Raw genomic sequence first — 18,646 nt, 5'->3', positions numbered from 1 at the left:
TTGAATCGATGCCAGTTTGGAGGCCGTTTTCGAACACAATATTTATGCATTCTCGAGCTGCGCAGAGTTCGCCCAATGTCTTATAAGTTCAAGATGTGGAGAGAATCACAAGCTGCACTACGGAATCCATTGGTTAGCTTAAGTATTGGGGCACGGGGGGCATGAGGGCACAACTTAAAGATCCATACCCCCCGGGCCACACGATCTCTTGGCCTGGCTCAATATGGTCACCATCATTAAATGTGCATTCAACCAATCCCCACACCAGCTTCCCCCAGCAGATAATATCTTTTGAGGTATTGCATGGTATCAAATATCGGCAGAATTCTTGGTTTAGAAAAGGAGCTCGTTGTCGTCCTAGATATTGCGCCGTCTTTGATTCTGATCATCGATAAGAAGCTCGCGTTTCGTATGCAAGTCAAAGATGAGGTTTTCGACAGACACTCGGAAAGAGACCGGAAGCAATCTTGATGGAGAAGCTACCAAAACCCCGAGTCTCCCATTATCATTGCCCTCCCTGGTTGTGATGCATTCGACGTGCCTTTCTTTTCTCAATGCCCTGCGCCTGGTGGCCGTTGCTTGTAGATAACGAGAAGCAGCTTCCCTTTTCATCCAAGTTGATGAGAGGGCACAACAAAGATCTTAAGAGAGATCAAAAAGCCGCAATCTGTGGTTTGGAACTCTATTCCATGGGAGCCTCCATCCGTGCTGTGATTAAGTATCTTGACCATATTGACCCGAAGATGGTAGTGGTTGCTAGGAGAGACACGGAGCACTCTAATCGTGGGTTCAACACCCGCAAGAATACGGTCTTGCTTTCTTGCTTTGCCCCTTCAAAGACTGCAGAACCGATATGGTCAAGATGTTGAGGGAGCTACTCAAGAATAGAATTGAGTACTCGTCCCACATTGAGGATGGAGAGGAGTTTCACAGCTCAGAGCAGAATGTGCGGTTGGTTGCGGTTAGGTTCCCTTTACAAGAAGCAAATAAGTATTCTGACACTCGAATAGATGCAGAGGAGTACTACAAGGCCATGTATTTCAGCTCAGCTGAGTCCTGGAACTTCCGTGATCCTCACAAGTTCGAGACTCTCCAGCGAATCCTCGACCACAAAGGCAAAGGCGCAAAGGCGGTTGTTTGGGTTCGCAATAGCCACCTTGGTAATGCCAGAGCGAGTTCCATGGGATGGCACCGTAGTGAACTCAACCTCGGCCAGCTTGCTCGAAAGGCGGTACTCACACTGGAACTGTTGCAGCTGCGAATGAGTGGGACGCTGACTTGCAGATTATGAAAGTTCTTCCTAGTCTTCCAGACAGCTATGAGTTTTTGGTTCGTCAAACGGGTATCAAAAGCTTCTTTCTGGATCTCAGAGAGGGAAAGTATGATGAGAAGTTGAGACAGGAGTTGATGAAGAAGTGTCTGGGTAGATTTATCGGCGTGATTTATCGTCCCGATACGGAGAGGCAATCTCATTACTGCCATGCCATCTTGCCGAGTTAGTTTGATGGCTATATTTGGTTTGATGAGACTAAGGCGGTGTGGGCTTTGGAGGTTCACCAACCTGAAACACTGTTGGAGAGACGGTGTGTACCTTTTTGCAATGTAAATTGGGGGCAAAAGCATTGGAGGAAACGACCGACGACGAGAAAAATTGGAGCTGGGGAGGCGGGTAATGGGCATAAGGTATGGGCACGCTTGCTTTGAGATTTTCTGGATTTGGATGGCGGGCGTTAGGAGCTTGGGTTGAAATGCATGCATTTTCGTCCAATATGACTACCGATCTAGCCTCGGCGACTCCTTCTCCTATATGCAGTTTCGCTACAAAAGACCGTCTAAGCGGGCATTTAGGATTATATTTGAACGATGGGGAACAATCTCCACGAATGTCAATCTCCTTTCTTGAGATGCAACGTCTGGCTTGAACGGAAGTCTAGTGATAGCTCCAGTTAATACAAGACTTTGCCTAGACAATGATTGCGCTGGCCAAAATGTGTGTTGCCCACGCCTTCCAAAATTGGTTGATTGGAGGAGTTGCTCAGGAGCGGTCGCGCTTTCCTGATCCGCAAAGCTCTTTGATCTTGCCTTTGCCTGTGAGGTTGCACCATCCCCTGGTCCCTTTCATCCTTCACTTAACTCACCCAGCGCAAGAACCTTCAGGCTCTTTGAGGGTCCATGACCTTCACATTTCCCGGAGGATAGCTTCTTTGATGAATTCAATGAAGAGCAAGTACTCTTGGTTGTCTGCTCAGATCTGCCTTATATCTCTTGTAGGTTTCGCCATACATGAGGCCCTCAACAAAGCACTCCCCAACCACTCGAAAGTGCTCGATCTTCTTCCGCTTTAGATAATGGTACCCATCCTTGACAATCTGGGATCGGATATTCTCTTCAAGGCTTGGTTTCTCCACCTCAATTGGTCGCAGAACCAGGGGTATTGCGTGGCGCATAAGTATTGCAACAACATCGCCTGGTTGTGTCGACTTTGGCACCAGAGCAGGAGTGCTATCTTCAAGTGTTGCCAATTTGCGGTAGCAAAACATATTTTTAACTTCATTCCCGTAGCCCAGCATAGTGAGATGGGCTAACAAGGATTGGGACTCAAACTTGAATATTCTAGTGTTGCTTATAGGTTGAGCCCCCCCGAACAAAGCAACTTGTTTCTGTGGCAATAGTTCCTCGGTGAGGTAATCGCAGGTGGCTTGGATTCCATGTCGAAGAGTTTTTTCTGTTTGGCAGATTTCTGTTGTACTTTGAAAAAGCCTCGAGTTTTTCAAAAATGCTTGAGGGTCGTACGGCTCCTCAAATTTCCCAAGCTGGATTTCAATGGCTGTGAAAACCTTCGCTGGATCAGGGGTGTCACAATCCTTAAGTACTTGTTGCCATTTCTCGTAACTTTCTGTGATACCAGCTGCCAACAACGATAACAATTCTTTCATTTTGCAGTGATATTTAGGGTTATTCAAGACCTCTTTCTTCAAAGAGTCGAATAGCGCCCTGGATTTTGGGTTTCCGAGCCTTAGGTTGGCTTCTCCAGAGCTCAAGCCATGAATTCGCGCAACGGACCATCCGGCAGAAGCCAATACACGGAATTCAGGAACCCAAAAACTGAGACACCGAGGATTTGGTGGAAAGTATGATGCTGATGTCTCATCCTCTAGTTTAAGCGCCGAAGAGAGACTCTCAAACATTGGCGGATTCTCGACGCCCCCTAGGTAAGGGGAAGTCAGCAATTGCTCGATGAAGATTGTTCCGAGAGAAATGGAACAATGTCTGTGGAGAAAGCATGAAACTTCGGAAATAGGAAAGGAATTTCTCCCAACACCTACAGTCTGGAACCCAGGAAGGAAGATGTGTGGAGTTCGTAGCGTGCCCGTATTCGAGGAGAGACAGTATACGATAGTCTTGAAAGGCCTTGGTGAGGAAACGTGCGATCTCGAAGAAAACCAAGCTTTCTTCCTTTCCATAATCGACCTCAATCAGTTGGAGAAGCGATTTATCAAGGCTCACACTCCCCAGTAAACCGACATGAGCGAACAGCCGGTCCCTGGGATCCTGCACTCCAAGAGCTCTTCTGGATATCAACAAAGTCAAGAGTCTTCCTGCAACGCTCATCAGGTCCTCAGAATTATATCCTGACAGGTGTCGGAATCTGCTCAGATGGTGCTCTGAATGCAGCTTCGCCATATCCTCAACGAGCTGCACCTTTTCTGCTCCAATATCACGAGCATTTGTCGTAATATCGTTCTTCAAGTCTTGCCATTTGACAAGAAACGTGCCGCATTGCACCCATGGATCACGGGATCGAACCAATTCCTGCAAGACCCAGACTCTTCTGAACCAATGTCGCGCAAGTATGGTCTGGGAAGCCGACAATCGAACTTGTTGACTGACCTCCATCGCATGAGGGGTTCCAGCAGATTTCCCAAGAAGCCTCTGAGAAGCAATGAATTTGAGGGTCTTGAAGAGCTGGTCTGTTTCTGGGTTCCCATCCCCGATCCAGATGACTGTATGCTGTGCGGTTGCATAGACCGAGGCCATCTGCCGTACCTGTTGATTCCGCTCTTCAGAATCACTCTGATTAATGCAAATAGCATCTGCCCAGATTCTCCTTGTCCTTGATGAATCTCTCAGATGACGAAGAGCTGTGTCCAAAGATGCGGTTATTGAGAGCGCTTGACCAGCAACTTTGATCGAAACTCTGCGCGATTGGTCACCCCAGACGTAGGATAGGGCTGTATAGTGATCGAGGAGGTCATTCTCACAGTTTGATAATGTAGTACTAATCAGATAACATTCTAGAGGATTTTGCAGCTCTCGGGAAGGCCGTAGGAGAACGAGTCGAAGTGCATCGGGCTCGGTGAGCTTTTCGTACTGATATTGAGAGCTTGTAGAAGCGGATACCGCATCTAAGGCCATCTTAGATGTATGGATTCTGTGATGTTCAAGGTGGTATCCTACTACCTTCGATTAGATAGTACATATGAACAGGAGCTAGAAACGAAGGTCGAGAATTGGCAAAATACGTCTAGCACGTGACCACCCTAAATGGGTAGGCCCAGTTCAGGGGTACTTGATTCGAACGAAACCCACTCAGGCTCAGAGCTGGGCCCCTCTTTTCAAGGCTCCCGGAAAAGGAAGTATATCTCGGTCCTGATATTGTTCGATATCACTCAGAAACGTTTCAAGCTTAACAAATCCAGGCAGCCACTTTACCATTCAGTATTAAAACTAAGCCAAACTCTCTGCTACACCCAATCCACCAGAAAAGATGCCTCTCCAGTTCCAAGAAGCGGACTTCAAGGATGGCAAAGCCATCGCCAACGTCTGCATCAGTGCTTTCTTCGACGATCCATTTCAGAAGAGCTTGTATCCAGGAAAGCCATTCGACAAGCAAGTTGCAGGCGTCATCTCCAGATGGCCAAACAACTACGGCGACATATCCGCTCATTACAAAGTAGTCGTTGATACTGATACTAGCGAGGTTGTGAGCTACTTAAAGTGGTCATTTGCTTTTACGGATGCTGGAGCTACTCTGAGAACACCAACAGGTCCGGACTCTCGATTTGTGAGCCAGAGACCCGGTTGACTCCCACAGGTCTCCCAGAAAACTTCAAGCCAGTGCGATCTTCGACTCCGAAAGGGCTCAATGATCCTTTCGCAACAGACTTTACGAAAAAGGTGCGTGAGGCTCGCGATCGTATCCTTGGAGAGCGGCCACAGCTTCGTCAGTCATCTTCCTCCCAGCTCTGAGAGAAGCCTAACGCCCACTAGAGTTGAAAATGTTGGGAACTCTACCCTCGTATTAGAGACGAGGCTGTGCAAGCCTGCATTTATCCTGGACTACTGAGCTTGCGGAGGAAAAAGGATTGACCTGCTGGGTCGAGGCATCTCCGATGTCAGTTGCTCTTTACAAGAAATTTGGCTTTGAAATCCAAAACACGATCGTGGTTCAGCTGGATGAAAGTTGTGGGGGAGGCACACAAACTTCTTCCTGTATGATGCGAGAGCCAAGGAAGTGAGGCGCAATATACATTGGGAAGGAGTTATTTGCGATCAAGTCCTATCTCAAATCCGAGCTAGACCTGTAAACGCCCCCTTGTCTAGCTTGCATTGGGATATTGACTAGATTTGAATATCCTGTCTTCACCTAACTCATTTCTAGTCCCGACATCTTCAATTTTTTCGCAAGCTCTACATGTCCCCTTTTCAAAGCAACTTGTAATACTGTCTGCTTTCTGTTCCCTGAAATTGCATCAACTTGAGCACCTGCTGCAAGAAGTTTCTCAACAACATCCAGATGACCACCTTCCGCAGCGGCATACAAATCCAGCTTGGGGCTGAGATAGCCACCAGGGGCGTTGACATTTGTTCCTGCACGAAGAAGCTCCTCAACGACTTCAAGCCTCTCTTCCAGAGCCGCATGTTGAAGAGCTGTTAGCCCCCAGTACCGAGAGGGGTGCGTATTGACATCAGCGCCCATGCGTACAAGAAATCGCACAACTTCAGCATGCCCATTTGCGGCAGTCTGCAACTCCATAATGAGCTGGGCCGGCATTGGCGATCGCCTCCATTCCTAAGACCTTCTTTACAATGGCCAAGTGGGCGCCTTCGGACGCTGCTTGCAGCGCCGTTCTGCCATTGTACTTGCTCGCAGGCACGTTGATACTAGCGCCTGCTTCAACGGTCTCGAGCCCGCCGTCTCGGGCTGCCAGTTGCAAATCTGACATCTGTCTTCCTCACTGATCTCTTCGTCGAAACTATTTTGATTCGTGGCAGAAGTTGCAACAGCTACATTTCTCGTTGAACCATCAGAATAAGAGTCTGAATCTAACCGTTGAAGCAATTCCGTTGAAGTGGATTGCGCCATGTGATTGGATATCACACGGTCGGTGACTCAGTGGGAAAAATCACTTCTGTAGAGACAGGGTAAAAAGCAGAAAGTAATTAGTGAAATCTCGAGTCGCGGCACAAAGCGTTGTTATCTTGCTGCAAGAGACGATACCGAAAATTGCTTCCAGACTTAAAGTGTCGTGGGCGATGTTCAGAGATAATGGAAGGGTGAGTTGCACAAAGTCAGGTGCAAGGCGCTACTTTCGTAAGCCACCGAAAGGTGCAGGTCCCACCTCGACATATATTGATTCGCATTTTAGAATCAGTTGGGGTGGTGCAACTTTATCTTTTTACCTAACCACTCTCGCTGTTCCATTATATCGACTATCTGAAGGACTGGAATGCGGCAACGAACATTTGCTAGTTCCCGACATTTCACATTTCGCGTCGGAAATTTCCTGTAAGGCAGCAGGAGACGGAGAGCTCCTTCGCTTCTCAACAACTGCTTAGAAAATTTCTCGAGCTGACTCGGAACTGTCATGCGTCGCGGCAGACGGTATGCTAAATATTGGGCTACACTTGGGGTGCTCAAGAAATGGTGAAAAAATAGCGGTGGCGAAAACAACTACAAGCACATGAGCAAAACATAGAGCTGTTTCGAGAAGGGCAACAAGCACAAAGCTAACGACAAGTATTATCTGATGATCCCGTAACAGAGCCCTTATTATTAAGTAAGAATCTCTGAAATTCATCGATCACTGTGTTCTTCCAGTATCGTATGATGGAGCACTTCAGTTAAATTCCTAGTCAAATTGATGCTAGCACTCGATTCTTGGTAGAGCGCCTTAAAGGTCAACTTCAGAGTGATGTATATACTCTTTTGAGATGCGAAAGAGCTAGAACTTGTCGATCGCGCTGAACCCAGTATTGTGTATATCTTCACTCGCTTACATCTAAGCGAGCTCAAAAAAAATTAAAAAAACAGCAATTTCAACCACGCCCCCCCAAAACAAATCAAAGCGGCAAAAGAAATCCTTTCGGACCAAGAAACTCGCTTTCGCTGGTTTACTTGTGGCAGAGCATATCTCTTCTAAGCCGGCTGTTCCCTATATTGCTCGAACCTCGCGGTTACATAGGGCGTTACTAACAATCCTTAACCTTGAGCAGTTTAGTGCAAGGAATTACAAGTTGTGTTCACTCAAACTCACTTAGAGTTTGCTGACTGGAGATCTCTGCACAAACTTGCCTTATTTCGGTATATAACAGCCGGGAGAAATTCACTTTGTCGGAGTTCGGAATGCCATTGAGCGAGGCTGCTGCAACAGAAGGCCACTCCGCTTCAACTCGAAGCCAGAGTTTGGTAATCTCAATGTCACGACTGCTGGGCAGTCTCTCACACTACCACTTGGTATAATCACAGAATCTACATTATTTAGAAAGTCCAATCCGACCGTAAAGCCATCAGAATAGTGAGATGCCTTGTATGCATTTCTAGTATACAAAGGCGTCGATGCGTCTCCCAAGATGTCCATAACCCACGCCATCTCCTTCACCAAACACAAGGAAATTTACCATCTTATGCGGCAGTTGCGTCGTTGCCTTCACTCGCAGGCTTTGCGGCACCCTTATCCGACTTTGCGATACTCTCCTCCTTGCTCTCATCAGCGCGAACCTCCTTTTGGGCGACTGGTGCATCTTGAGATTCCGGCTCTGGTTTACCGACGGTCGAAGAATCAACACCCTCGACATCGGGATGAGGTGGAGCGACACCTGCTCCGTCTGGTTGAGGAATTTCGTTGCCATGGGCATCGACCAGGCGAGTTCTGGTTTCATAGCGGGTTTTGAAGCTGACTTTTCCTTCGAGGGCTTTGACTTGTTCCGGATCCAAGAGATTACCGTCTTGGTCTCTGTACTCAACCTTCTCTTCTCGAGAGAGGATGCTCTGCCCAGCTGGTAAAGCGACAGGAGGAGCAGACACTGCTGGGGGGGGGGCTTCGGATATGCCTGCGCGATCTTCCATGAGAGGTTGCTGTGCAGCTTGGTCACCAGCTGGAGCCACAGGAGCGTTGGTTGGAATCAAAGGTGAATCTGTCTTGTGAACATCGGCATTTGCGTTGATAGACTGAGTGGAGTATTGAGAGTACTAGGTAAGTCAGCATTGAGCTCTAGCCACCTCTTCGCCGATTCGGGAGGCCCGGGGGAGGAACATGAGAAACGCTTACTTCGGTAAGGAAAGTATTGCAATCCCAGTCCCATGTCTCGAACAGTTTGGCTTGCTTGCAAGCAGCTTGAGTCCATGGATTGCCGTAGGCCAGAGGAGAGTAAATGGCAAATGCCACTATGGTGAGTGCCAAAAAGATAATAGCTCCAAGACGGCCGAAGAGAGGATTTTCACGGAGACCAATACCAGGAACACGAGCGGTGACATAGTCGTATACTTGGCACAGGGCCATGACTGCGAAGTAGAGAGCTGGGAAGTAGTGATGCAGGAATAGTTGACGTTGCATCAAGTAGAATGGGAAGTAATGGAACGCCCATGCCAAGACCATAGTACCAATTTCGTAATCGAAACGCTTGAAGATGGTGTTATTGTAGTCCTTGAATCCTCGTTGCCAGCGGAGAACTGCGATGCCCTTGAAGACAACGAAGATAGCAACGGCCAAGGTGGAGGTCCACCAAACAATTGGGTTTCCAATGAGGTAAATTTGGCGATTGTCTTTACCCCAGAAGTTGATACCGCGTCTGAGGATAGGCCAAGAGGGTGGTCGAGAATCCCAAGCGTGAGACTCAACAAGACCAGCATTGGTGTGCCACATGACCTTTTGCAGCTCCCAGAATTTTCCAAAGAAGCCAGGGTTCTTGTAGTTGACTTTCTCGGCGGTCTCACCAAGTTGTGGATGCTCATTCTGTTCAACATACCAGATGCTGTTGGGAAGAGTGCCTCCCTTTGCGCAGGTAACTTCTTGTTGCTCGGATGCCCACTCAGGTAACTTAACCTTGTGCGAGAACAGAACACAGCCAGTCATTACATGTACGAGCTTGAACTTGGTCTCAATAGTTCGGAGGCGTTTCTTCGCTTCCTCGCCGTCAGACGACTTCTTGATGATTTCGACTCGGAAATAATCATTGGCATCTCCCTCGAAACCTTCATAACCATACGCCGATACTTCGCTTTGCCAATCTGCCTCTGTGACCGGAGGACGAACATCGTGAGAGTGAAGTCTGCGATGGGTGGTCATGTGGTAAAGCTTGACGGTGTCACCATCTTTGATGAACTCGGGTGAGGGAAGGGCGTCCCAAGCAAGCGAGCCATTGATAGGCTCTCCATTGATATCAAGAGGTTGGGTCATATTCTCGAGGAGCCAAAGGTTGTTCTCATCCTTATGGGGGTAGAGAGTGATCTGTTGCTGTTTGCTGCCAGTTGGGTACATGAGGTTGTGCGAATGCAGATATCCTCCTTGAGTATTGTGATGTCTTATGCTGACTCGACTTCCGAATGCCACATCCACTGGAACATCCTGCATAGCCTTCGAGTTGAGAGTCGCCTGGAATTCCGAACTCATGAATCCATCGCCGTCTCCCGGGTTGACGAGGCAGAGGAAGTGAATTCCAAACATGGCCATGTAGAATGAAACAGGAATGACAATAAGGCAAAAGATTCTAGCAACCAGATGCTTGGTAAACAGGCGCTATTCCGGTCAGTAACATTCTCCCTACAGAACGAACAACTCACAGGAGTCACTGTCTTGACGTCTCCAAGCAAAACCCATAGCTGCAAGATAGTCAAGGATCCGACCCAGGCAATTGTGAAAAGTCCAACCCATTTGATACTGGCAGTCGCACCAAGTCCAAGACCTGTCATGGCAAGCCAGAACCACCAAGTTGGCTGGAACGCTTTCGAAGGACCCTGCTCATGCTGATTTGTGAACGATGTGAATGCCAGTCCAGTGAAGGCTGTCATGATCATGAGAGGGGAATCGAGGAGAATCAATCGAGCCTGGGTAAGGAGACCGTTTTCTAGAAAATCATTAGATAATTGAGCTGAGCTGGGTCCACGAATTCTTACCGAAGACAATCAAGCAGGAACCCATAACGGCAGTCATTGTTCTGCATCCCGCAGCTTTAAGCGTCAGAAACATAGTAGGAACCAGAAGGATACCACAGATAGCTGGCAGCATTCTCATGGCCACGTATGGAACTCCGGGCTCGAGGTAGTCTTTTCCAATATCCTTGAAGTCAAATTCTCCATCGAATCCAGCTAGCCATCCGGCAAGTGTGATGAGTAGTTTCGCAAGAGGGGGATGGACATCCATAAAAAATTTCCCCTTAATGTATTTCGTTGCGAACCCGCCGAAACTATTGAAGGTAAGTCAATAGTTGTCAAGATATTGCACACAAGGGGAGACACGCACTGGACCTCATCGAAGACTACACTACTAGGTTGGTATATCCTGAACAGCCTGACAATTGTTGCCAGGACTGTGACGGCAATCATAGCCTGGTAGTCGGATCCTGGGAGGAGGAAGACATCATGATCTTCGACACCTTCCGAGGTGTAGTCCTCGGGCTTTTTGACAATTGTTGGGCGTTCGGCGCTCTGCGAGACCTTCGCAGGCGTCGAATTTCCTGACTTTGCTGATTTGGCCATATTTGCAGCGGTATTTGACTGTGGTACGAGGAAGGCTGTAGATGAGTAGAGCTCGCGCGCTCTCGAACGCGATACCACTCGTTCAGCACCGGTACACTTCTCGCAATCACTTAACGAATGTGGACAAGAAGTCGCAAAGATATTAAAAGTGTAACATCGAAGTTGAGGAGAGAAAAGCGGGCTATCGAAGGGTTGGGTGACCGCTTGAGGTGGGAGAGCAGGAAAGGTGCGCGTATGGCATCCCTTTTCTCCAGCTAGAAGCCAGATCTTCGGCTGAGCTGCTGGCCAACGGCACCAGGGCAAGCCTGCAGTTGAACATAAATTTGTTTACAAAATCCACAATTATCTTTCGTTCTTATCTCCTTTTTAACTAGAATCAATCACGATGTGGCTTTTAGTTCATCTATTCTTCATTCAACCAATACCCTTCGTAAACTTTCAATCCCCGGAAAAAGATTCAGAGCACATGTCTGAAAATAGAAAAGGTTGGAAACGTCAGGGGTCCTAATTAGGTAAAGCGGATCCATGGAGGGCGGGAGGAACAACGTTTATCCGCTTCTCTCCATGATGGTATTGAAGCTTCCCCTGTAAGAGGATGATATGTTCCTTTAGAAAGTGTCTATACTCCTAGTATTATTTATCGCAAGCTAGAGTTTTTTGTGTGGGCAGAACAAAAACTTTCCGTAATTGTACTCGACAAGCTGGGACATTTTTTCTTAGTAGTTGCAGTAAAGATTTGATACCGTATGATCTCACTCTCGCAGTTGAAATTACTTTGAACGAATTCTGAAGGTCGCAAGCAACATTCTAATATATTCCGATTGTGGGCTACCAATTGTATATGCCGGACTCACAAGCTGCATGGCAAGCTTTACTTGAGCGGAGCGGATAATTCTGGAGAGAGGAATTTTGCAACTGGTGATAGACTTAGGTCAATGCTGCGAACTCGTTTCGGTGTACGATCAATCAGTTCTCTGATTCAAGAAGGAAATTCGCGGTAGTTATCTACAATACACACCCTTCCACATTCCTCCCATGGCCCATCTAATGTTCAGTCTTTGCACCCTTCTAATAGCCATCCTTGCCCCACTTGTTGTATTTGTCATGCAGCTCCTGGATATATGATATTAGCTTCGTCTATCAATGCTGGCCTTCTCTCTACAAAACGTTTCCTCTCATGATTCTCACTCGGAATCAAGGATCTGGCCCCACTTTCCTGGGCACAACATCCCAACCGTGTTCCTCTCCATTGAGCCGGGGCTAGCAACAAGGTATCGCTTACCTTTGGCAGATTGACATTGGGCACAATGACGCTGTGCAGAGCGCTCGGGGCATCTTTCGGGGGGTTTCTTGGATCTCCGCCAGGGTGGTATCTATTCAGAGTATCAACACTACTTGTCCCGAAAAGTTGACCGTTCATCCATACTGGTACTTGAAATGCTCCCTGGCTTCGTCACCTTTAGTGCTGTCGGTCTGCCATGGCATGCTGCCTTGGACCATGCTGACTTTCGATTCTGAAGTGGCAGATGTGGGCTTGCGGCCTGGAAGATGGTCAATTGAGCTCGCTGTGCAAGGTTTGGGATGGTATTAATCACCGAAATAGAATCCTGCGAGTCCGAAAGCTCCGGACATGACGGCGAGGAGGACCTACGGAGTGGTCAGTCCGTGGGAGATTTGAGAGAAGAAGCTCGTCATACGTATAACTCAGGATCCCTCTTTGCTCCCTTGTTCAATACATTGCCTTCCGCACTCTTAGCGGCGGCCTTGCCTGCTTGTGTAGCAGCTCTTGCAATTGGTGCTGACATTCTGGATTGAAGTTGTGCTTTTTTGACGTTTGGGAGAGCTCGGATCGATGGTACGATAGTGAGGTTCAAAGGCTCGGAAGCAGGATTAGTTTATGTAATTTCACGTGATCCAAAGCTCCTTCCAGGTTCAGCCACGGAGAATCGAAAGGGCGGCAAAACGGGCTTTGCACCTGCAACTCAAGATACTTTGATGCATGTCCCAAAGTTTTTTTTACTCGAGCACAGATCATAGTCCAGCTGCTTTACCTGTCAGTGGCCTGCCAACTGACAGGGCCGCGGTTAATGAGCTTCAATAGCCCCCTTAGCCCAAACCGCCTCGTGACTTGAACTCCTCCTGAATGCCCTCCCTCTGTGCTGCATGATCTCGAAGCCCATCACACAGGAAGGCAACGTCATAATCGTTTCCTTCTATGCATCTTGAAATTGTACAATTTATGCACCACTGGTTTTTTATTCGGTGCTAATTTGACGACCCTGGCTTTTCTGACCCGATTGAGCTTCGACATCTCCAGACTGGGCTGAGAAAGCGTCCAAGCGCTCCTCCCCTTTGGCAGAGAAGCTTTCCGAACTCTTCGACGAGATCTCCAACACATCGACCCTCAGATCGTACACTCTTTTCCAAGAAACAATTTCTACCCCTTCGATTCATCCATCACGTCACAATAATCAACCTCCGTTTCGTCCCTTACCATAATCTAATTTCTCGACTTCGACCTTCCGCGCGCCAATAAAAACACGGCCTTTACTTCGCGTGTCATGACGGTCTGAGCGATACTATGAGATAGCAGACTCGTTGGAAGAGAAGGACAGGTCCTCAGCTGTGGCGATGGCTTCTCGAGACACTTCAACCACGACGCCGCATGCGCCGAATAACAGTACAAACCCAAACCCAGAGGTTGCCCCCCAGTCCGAAGCTGGCGATGTAGCAAGTATACTGTCCTCGCGAATGAGCGATATTGCTTCAGATGATGGAGGAGAACACCCCGTGGATCCGGCAAATACATCTACTGCTCAAAGTACCGGTCAGCGGCGAAGCATACAAACAACTTCAAGGCCGAATACGGGGGTTTCGTCACAACGAGGTGCATGGCCTCAAGCAGCGCCTCCGTCCCGACGAGGTTACGTCTCCTCCAATGCCACGCAACGAGGGAGCACACTTGGTAGTGTCTCTGGTTCAACCGCTGCGCGGCCACAGAGTGCTACAAGTCGAACTCACGTTCCCTCCTTGACCTCCCACGCCTTTTTCCGACCCATGAGTTCCCAACGACTTCAAGCACAGCGTGGAGGCACCCGGCCGGCTGCCTTAGTGCAGCAGGGTATGAGTGAAGATGGATCTGCGGAGGGTGGGAGCAGTGTGGCCAGGCAAAGCGTCAACTCGAATCACACGGCTAGACATGGCGAAGACGCTGATGGAACTCGTCCTATTTCTCGAGGGACTGAGATGACGGAACAAGAGACGATGGAAAGAGTGACGGCCAACACAAGTCCTACACACGGTCACCACCCTACCGGAAGTCTGTCTGAAAGCGTACGACCTCTCCAACGAAATCTTGCCAATGCCAAAGGACTCAGTCTTACCATTGATAAGAGTTATAAAAATGGAGGTGGATTGCCAACTCCATCTAAATCACCACGTTCCTTCCGCTCCAGCTTTCTATTACCAACAAGAGGTGATGCTATTCCGCATAGCCCTAATCGCAGCACGCAAGGGAGGGAAAAGTTATCTTCCGTTGCATCTTCACCTGGTTTGACACCAATCGACGCGCCTAAACCTGCTCCAAAGCAGAAGCTTGGCGCTAATCACCAATACTTTACTGGTAATACTGTATTCTGGTTGGGAGGTCGACTCCAGAATACTCGGGAAAAGCCAATCAACATTGCCACAGGATTGTTCGTTGCTATCCCCGGAGTTCTCTTCTTTGTATTTTCTGCGTCATGGTTCTGGCACAATATTTCACCCTCGATACCCGTTGTATTTGCATATGTTTTTTATATCTGCATATCTTCTTTTGTTCATGCTTCGGTCTCAGATCCTGGGGTAAGCTACTAGATATCTACATGCTCAATTCCCTACTAACTTTGCCAGATTCTTCCTCGAAATCTTCATCCAATGCCGCCTGCGGACGAGAACGAAGACCCTCTTAGACTGGCACCCCCAACGAACGATTGGACCATGATCAAGTCCGCACAATCTTCCACCGCTGCTATGGAAGTGCCAACCAAATACTGCAAAACTTGCAACATCTGGCGTCCGCCTCGAGGTCACCACTGTCGAATTTGCGACAACTGTATCGAGACCCAAGACCACCATTGTGTTTGGATCAACAATTGCGTCGGACGCCGAAACTACCGATATTTCTTCACATTCCTTACCTTCAGTACAATATTGGGTCTCTTCGTCCTGGGTGCAAATCTCGCCCAGATCCTCGTCTACATGCACCGACAACACATCTCCTTTGGATCCTCAATAAACCATTTCCGTGTCCCCTTCGCCATGGTCATCTACGCCGCTCTTGCTACTCCTTATCCAATGGCGCTGTTCGTTTACCACTTATTCCTGATGGCCCGAGGAGAGACAACAAGAGAGTATTTAAATTCCCACAAATTCCTTAAGAAAGATCGACATAGACCTTTCACACAAGGAAGTATTCTCAAAAACTGGTGGGTGGTTCTCTGCAGGCCTCGGCCACCGACCTACCTTCACTTCAAGCGCAAATATGAAGAAGGGGATCAACGCTTTGGCGAAAGGAGAGGGAAGCGCGTTGCCCCTCTTACGAAAGAAGTACAGGGTGGAGGAGCTGGTGTGGCGATGGAGATGCAAGCCGTTCAGGGTCCCGATCGATCTTTCCAGGGTCCTTCCGCCCTAAGAGGATCCAGATGATGAAAAGGGTCCTCTACCTTTTACTTTTGTGCGATTATCAATTTTGTCCTGTGCCTTTTAGCGATTGCTGTTTCTATTATAAAAAGATGGGCGGCTTCTTGGATATTTTCTAGTTCGAGTCTGGCTCGGGTTAATGTGTTTTTATGACATCCTGAGAGTGGCGGTCTGACGACCTGGCTTTCTTTGTATCATAACAGTGGAGGGAAAAGACTGAAGGGAGGGATAGGAACGGCAAGGAAAAGGGGTAGTATGTGTATATCTTTGGCAGTTGGGATACCCAGTTACTTTCTACTATTTAATAGCACATGCTGACCAAGCTGTGGCAAACATATGCTCGAATATTGCGCGGTTTCCATCTTTGCTGATTTGGTGGTGAAGTCGGAATCGTTGGTCAAGTGGTCATCGCGCAATTTATCTTACTCTCAGAATTCACTTGACTTCTTTGCAGATCTGAATCTTCGTTTGTTGTCCCGAACCAAGTGGGGGCATTTAATTAGTCGTTCTATTCATTATCCCCACTATGTTACAAAAAAAAATTCCAACCCACCTCCAAAAACTGTCTAATCCCTAGAACCCTTTGCGCCATGCTTATTTACACCTTTTCCAACAACGCTCGCTCATCCGAAAAAATTTGCATATGTTCACCATCGCTTGCCAGTCCTCATGATCCGTTTGTGGGAATGATTCCAGCCCCATTAGGATCCTTTACGTGCTGCTCGGCACTCGCTCCTGTCCTGTCTCCTTTTCACAACCCACATCAACGGGACTGCCACAAGCGCTGCAACAATGCAACCTGTGTAGATACCGTGGAAAAAATTCTTCGAGTAAGCAAGTTTGATTCCCCTGGATCTTCATTGGCTCCGTACACCTACCTAATGTTCCGCGGGGTGAGCTGACAAGAAACCATCAACAAGGGACAGGATCCAGATGATCCCTCCAAGCCCGGTACCACCATGAACAAGCCAGCTGCAATCAGGTCAAAATCTTGTGTGTTGTAAGATACGCCACATTGCCAGAATGAGCAGGAAGAGGATGACTACATGTCCGATATTTTGATGACCAGTCTTGTAGTCTACAGTTTGTGTCATACTGGAGTCCGTGTTGAGATCAGAATCATCTCAGCTCTCGAGCGTACCCAATCGTAAATGTTGGAATCAAAAATCCCCAAAGCCCAACCAGTGAGTAGAACAAGAATGAAGAAGGTGTAGTTCATCAACCGTAATCTGGCGCCGGAGAGAAGATGGTGCATTAAAAGAGGCGTGCAGATAAGTACCAACGCAGCCATGAGGTATCCGTGTGTCATTGAAACAAAGTCTTCGTCATTGACGTACTTTTCGCCTTCGAAAGTAAAACCTGACGAGACGGAAACAACTGCTGGTACTCCTCCTGGGCCAGTTGCTTGGACCATGTTCATTGTAAACCTGCCTGCAAAGTCAATTAGCAAAATTTATGGAGAGAATTGGAGAATTTCTACCGTAGAAAGAATGCTGGGTTACATCTGCGGTCACCGAATCAGACACGAGGTTGGCTATTGCTCCAAAGCGTAAAGTACATCCAAGGTTCAACAACGGACGAGACATTGAGCGAGCTTCAATTTCAGGAGCGGCAATTTTGACACATGGCGTTGAGAACCATTCGGCCATTCTGAATGCTTGAGCCATCGAGAACTTTAACATCGATATCTTTGGAGTGGGTTGATTCCACATCTCCTCTGAATACTTGATTAGAAAGTGGTCTAAATGAAGCAAAGAACTCTTACATTGACAACCTTAGGCTGAAGGTTGAATCTTCAAGAATGTATTAGCTATCTTTTTAGAATCCCCCAGCATGAAAATACTTGCGTTTGTTGTCTTTTGAAAGGTATACGAAGAGCGTAAGAGCTCCTTTCATTTTATCTCCACCTCCTAGAGCGACCCATGCATGCCGAGCTGGAGAATCAAAGTGAAAGGAAATATCCCCCGAGGCATTGGCAACATTTAGAGAGAACCCTGTTTGCTTTTCATCCAAGTAAAGTGTCAAAGCAGCTAAGCTGGAAATCAGGAAAGGAAGAGCATCTGGAGCAACTTCAGCTTTAATTTCCACCATAGCGGAGAGGCCCATACTGACACATTAGCGTCACTATCGCTCTTAGGAGGTTTGAGACAGCAAATTATTCTTTGATTGTATTTTGAGTTGAGATCACTTGCGTTTTTGTGAAAGCGTTCGAAGAACACTGGGGAAGGTATCGCCATCTGGGGTGCTTAAGCATAAATTTCCATCTTGAATCGTACGATAGCCTGCGAGCTTTGCAGACACCAATGATGTTTTATCCGTGTGGTAGTGGATGTGCTGCTCGTCGTTAAGTGCGCTGTTTGTCCGCTTATGGCCAGATTCATCACCCGTTAACGAAGCGAAGTCAGGGGTTTCACGAGATTCTCAATGAAAGCGACCAGATCTTGTGGCCTTAGTCCGTCACACTTGAAACTCGGAGATAATTGTTTCATTAGACTTCTGATACATTGGTTAGCGGTTTGACTTGGTCGAGTTGGCGGTGAGGATATTTAAATGCGGGCTGACTTCCGCCGCACCTCTAGCTTGTCGAAGCCATGACCGACAATGCACCAATAAGCTCAATCATTTGAACTTGAATGAAGCCACACCTTTCGAAGAGGTTCTTAGTTTGCTACTGGCTCAATTTTGATAAGTTTTGTCCCAAAAGTGGAAATTATCAAAGTGATCGCCGACTTCCTATCTTTATAAAGTATTACAGGAAGCAGCGAAACACTTCAAATGATCTTCCGCCCTGCTACATCTTCAAATCTAAGTTTGTCGGGGCAGTTTTTGAAGTGCTCGAAACTTTCTGTTCTGTGCATTTAAGTGTCGCTCCAATGTTCCACGTCATTTTGGAAGATATCGAAAACCCAGCGTCTCCAACTAAACTCAGCCGAGCACACCCAGTGTTTCTAGGCAATTCAATTCAAGATAGGTCTTTGGGTCCAGTCC

At 47.7% G+C, this 18,646-nt stretch overlaps 7 protein-coding genes across 7 annotated transcripts; 3 read left to right on the top strand and 4 right to left on the bottom strand.

Moving 5' to 3' along the window:
* Positions 1–554: 554 nt before the first annotated feature.
* Positions 555–1,291, top strand: K444DRAFT_667852 (uncharacterized protein; the record flags this gene model as incomplete). Its single annotated transcript, XM_024887345.1, has 2 exons — positions 555–783; positions 840–1,291. The coding sequence occupies 2 exons, from the start codon at positions 555–557 to the stop codon at positions 1,289–1,291; spliced, it is 681 nt and encodes a 226-aa protein (XP_024731166.1).
* A 922-nt stretch (positions 1,292–2,213) lies between these two features.
* On the bottom strand, positions 2,214–4,416 carry K444DRAFT_635010 (HET-domain-containing protein; the record flags this gene model as incomplete). Its single annotated transcript, XM_024883821.1, has 2 exons — positions 2,214–3,139; positions 3,327–4,416. The coding sequence occupies 2 exons, from the start codon at positions 4,414–4,416 to the stop codon at positions 2,214–2,216; spliced, it is 2,016 nt and encodes a 671-aa protein (XP_024731165.1).
* Positions 4,417–4,768: 352 nt separating this feature from the next.
* K444DRAFT_667850 (uncharacterized protein) lies at positions 4,769–5,519 on the top strand (the record flags this gene model as incomplete). Its single annotated transcript, XM_024887344.1, has 3 exons — positions 4,769–4,998; positions 5,049–5,178; positions 5,307–5,519. The coding sequence occupies 3 exons, from the start codon at positions 4,769–4,771 to the stop codon at positions 5,517–5,519; spliced, it is 573 nt and encodes a 190-aa protein (XP_024731164.1).
* Positions 5,520–5,647: 128 nt separating this feature from the next.
* Positions 5,648–6,037, bottom strand: K444DRAFT_540685 (ankyrin repeat protein; the record flags this gene model as incomplete). Its single annotated transcript, XM_024875734.1, has 1 exon — positions 5,648–6,037. One exon carries the CDS (start codon positions 6,035–6,037, stop codon positions 5,648–5,650), a length of 390 nt encoding a protein of 129 aa, XP_024731163.1.
* Positions 6,038–7,745: 1,708 nt separating this feature from the next.
* Positions 7,746–11,198, bottom strand: K444DRAFT_618720 (glycosyltransferase family 39 protein). The gene is made up of 5 exons (XM_024881378.1): positions 10,743–11,198; positions 10,397–10,686; positions 10,064–10,347; positions 8,553–10,019; positions 7,746–8,473 (listed from the first exon to the last, which is right to left on the bottom strand). The coding sequence occupies exons 1-5, from the start codon at positions 10,976–10,978 to the stop codon at positions 7,907–7,909; spliced, it is 2,844 nt and encodes a 947-aa protein (XP_024731162.1). The 5' UTR covers positions 10,979–11,198; the 3' UTR covers positions 7,746–7,906.
* A 2,411-nt stretch (positions 11,199–13,609) lies between these two features.
* On the top strand, positions 13,610–15,664 carry K444DRAFT_635005 (uncharacterized protein; the record flags this gene model as incomplete). Its single annotated transcript, XM_024883820.1, has 2 exons — positions 13,610–14,821; positions 14,870–15,664. 2 exons carry the CDS (start codon positions 13,610–13,612, stop codon positions 15,662–15,664), a joined length of 2,007 nt encoding a protein of 668 aa, XP_024731161.1.
* A 1,036-nt stretch (positions 15,665–16,700) lies between these two features.
* On the bottom strand, positions 16,701–17,764 carry K444DRAFT_699999 (uncharacterized protein; the record flags this gene model as incomplete). The annotated part of the gene is made up of 5 exons (XM_024888004.1): positions 16,701–16,736; positions 16,800–17,089; positions 17,139–17,382; positions 17,424–17,451; positions 17,502–17,764. 5 exons carry the CDS (start codon positions 17,762–17,764, stop codon positions 16,701–16,703), a joined length of 861 nt encoding a protein of 286 aa, XP_024731160.1.
* Positions 17,765–18,646: the final 882 nt, after the last annotated feature.

The sequence above is a fragment of the Hyaloscypha bicolor genome, assembly GCF_002865645.1.
Source record: "Hyaloscypha bicolor E unplaced genomic scaffold K444scaffold_136, whole genome shotgun sequence".
Classification (NCBI taxonomy): Eukaryota; Fungi; Ascomycota; class Leotiomycetes; order Helotiales; family Hyaloscyphaceae; genus Hyaloscypha; species Hyaloscypha bicolor.
The sequence above is the reverse complement of the archived record's forward strand: the minus strand, read 5'-3'. Positions and strand labels throughout refer to the sequence as shown.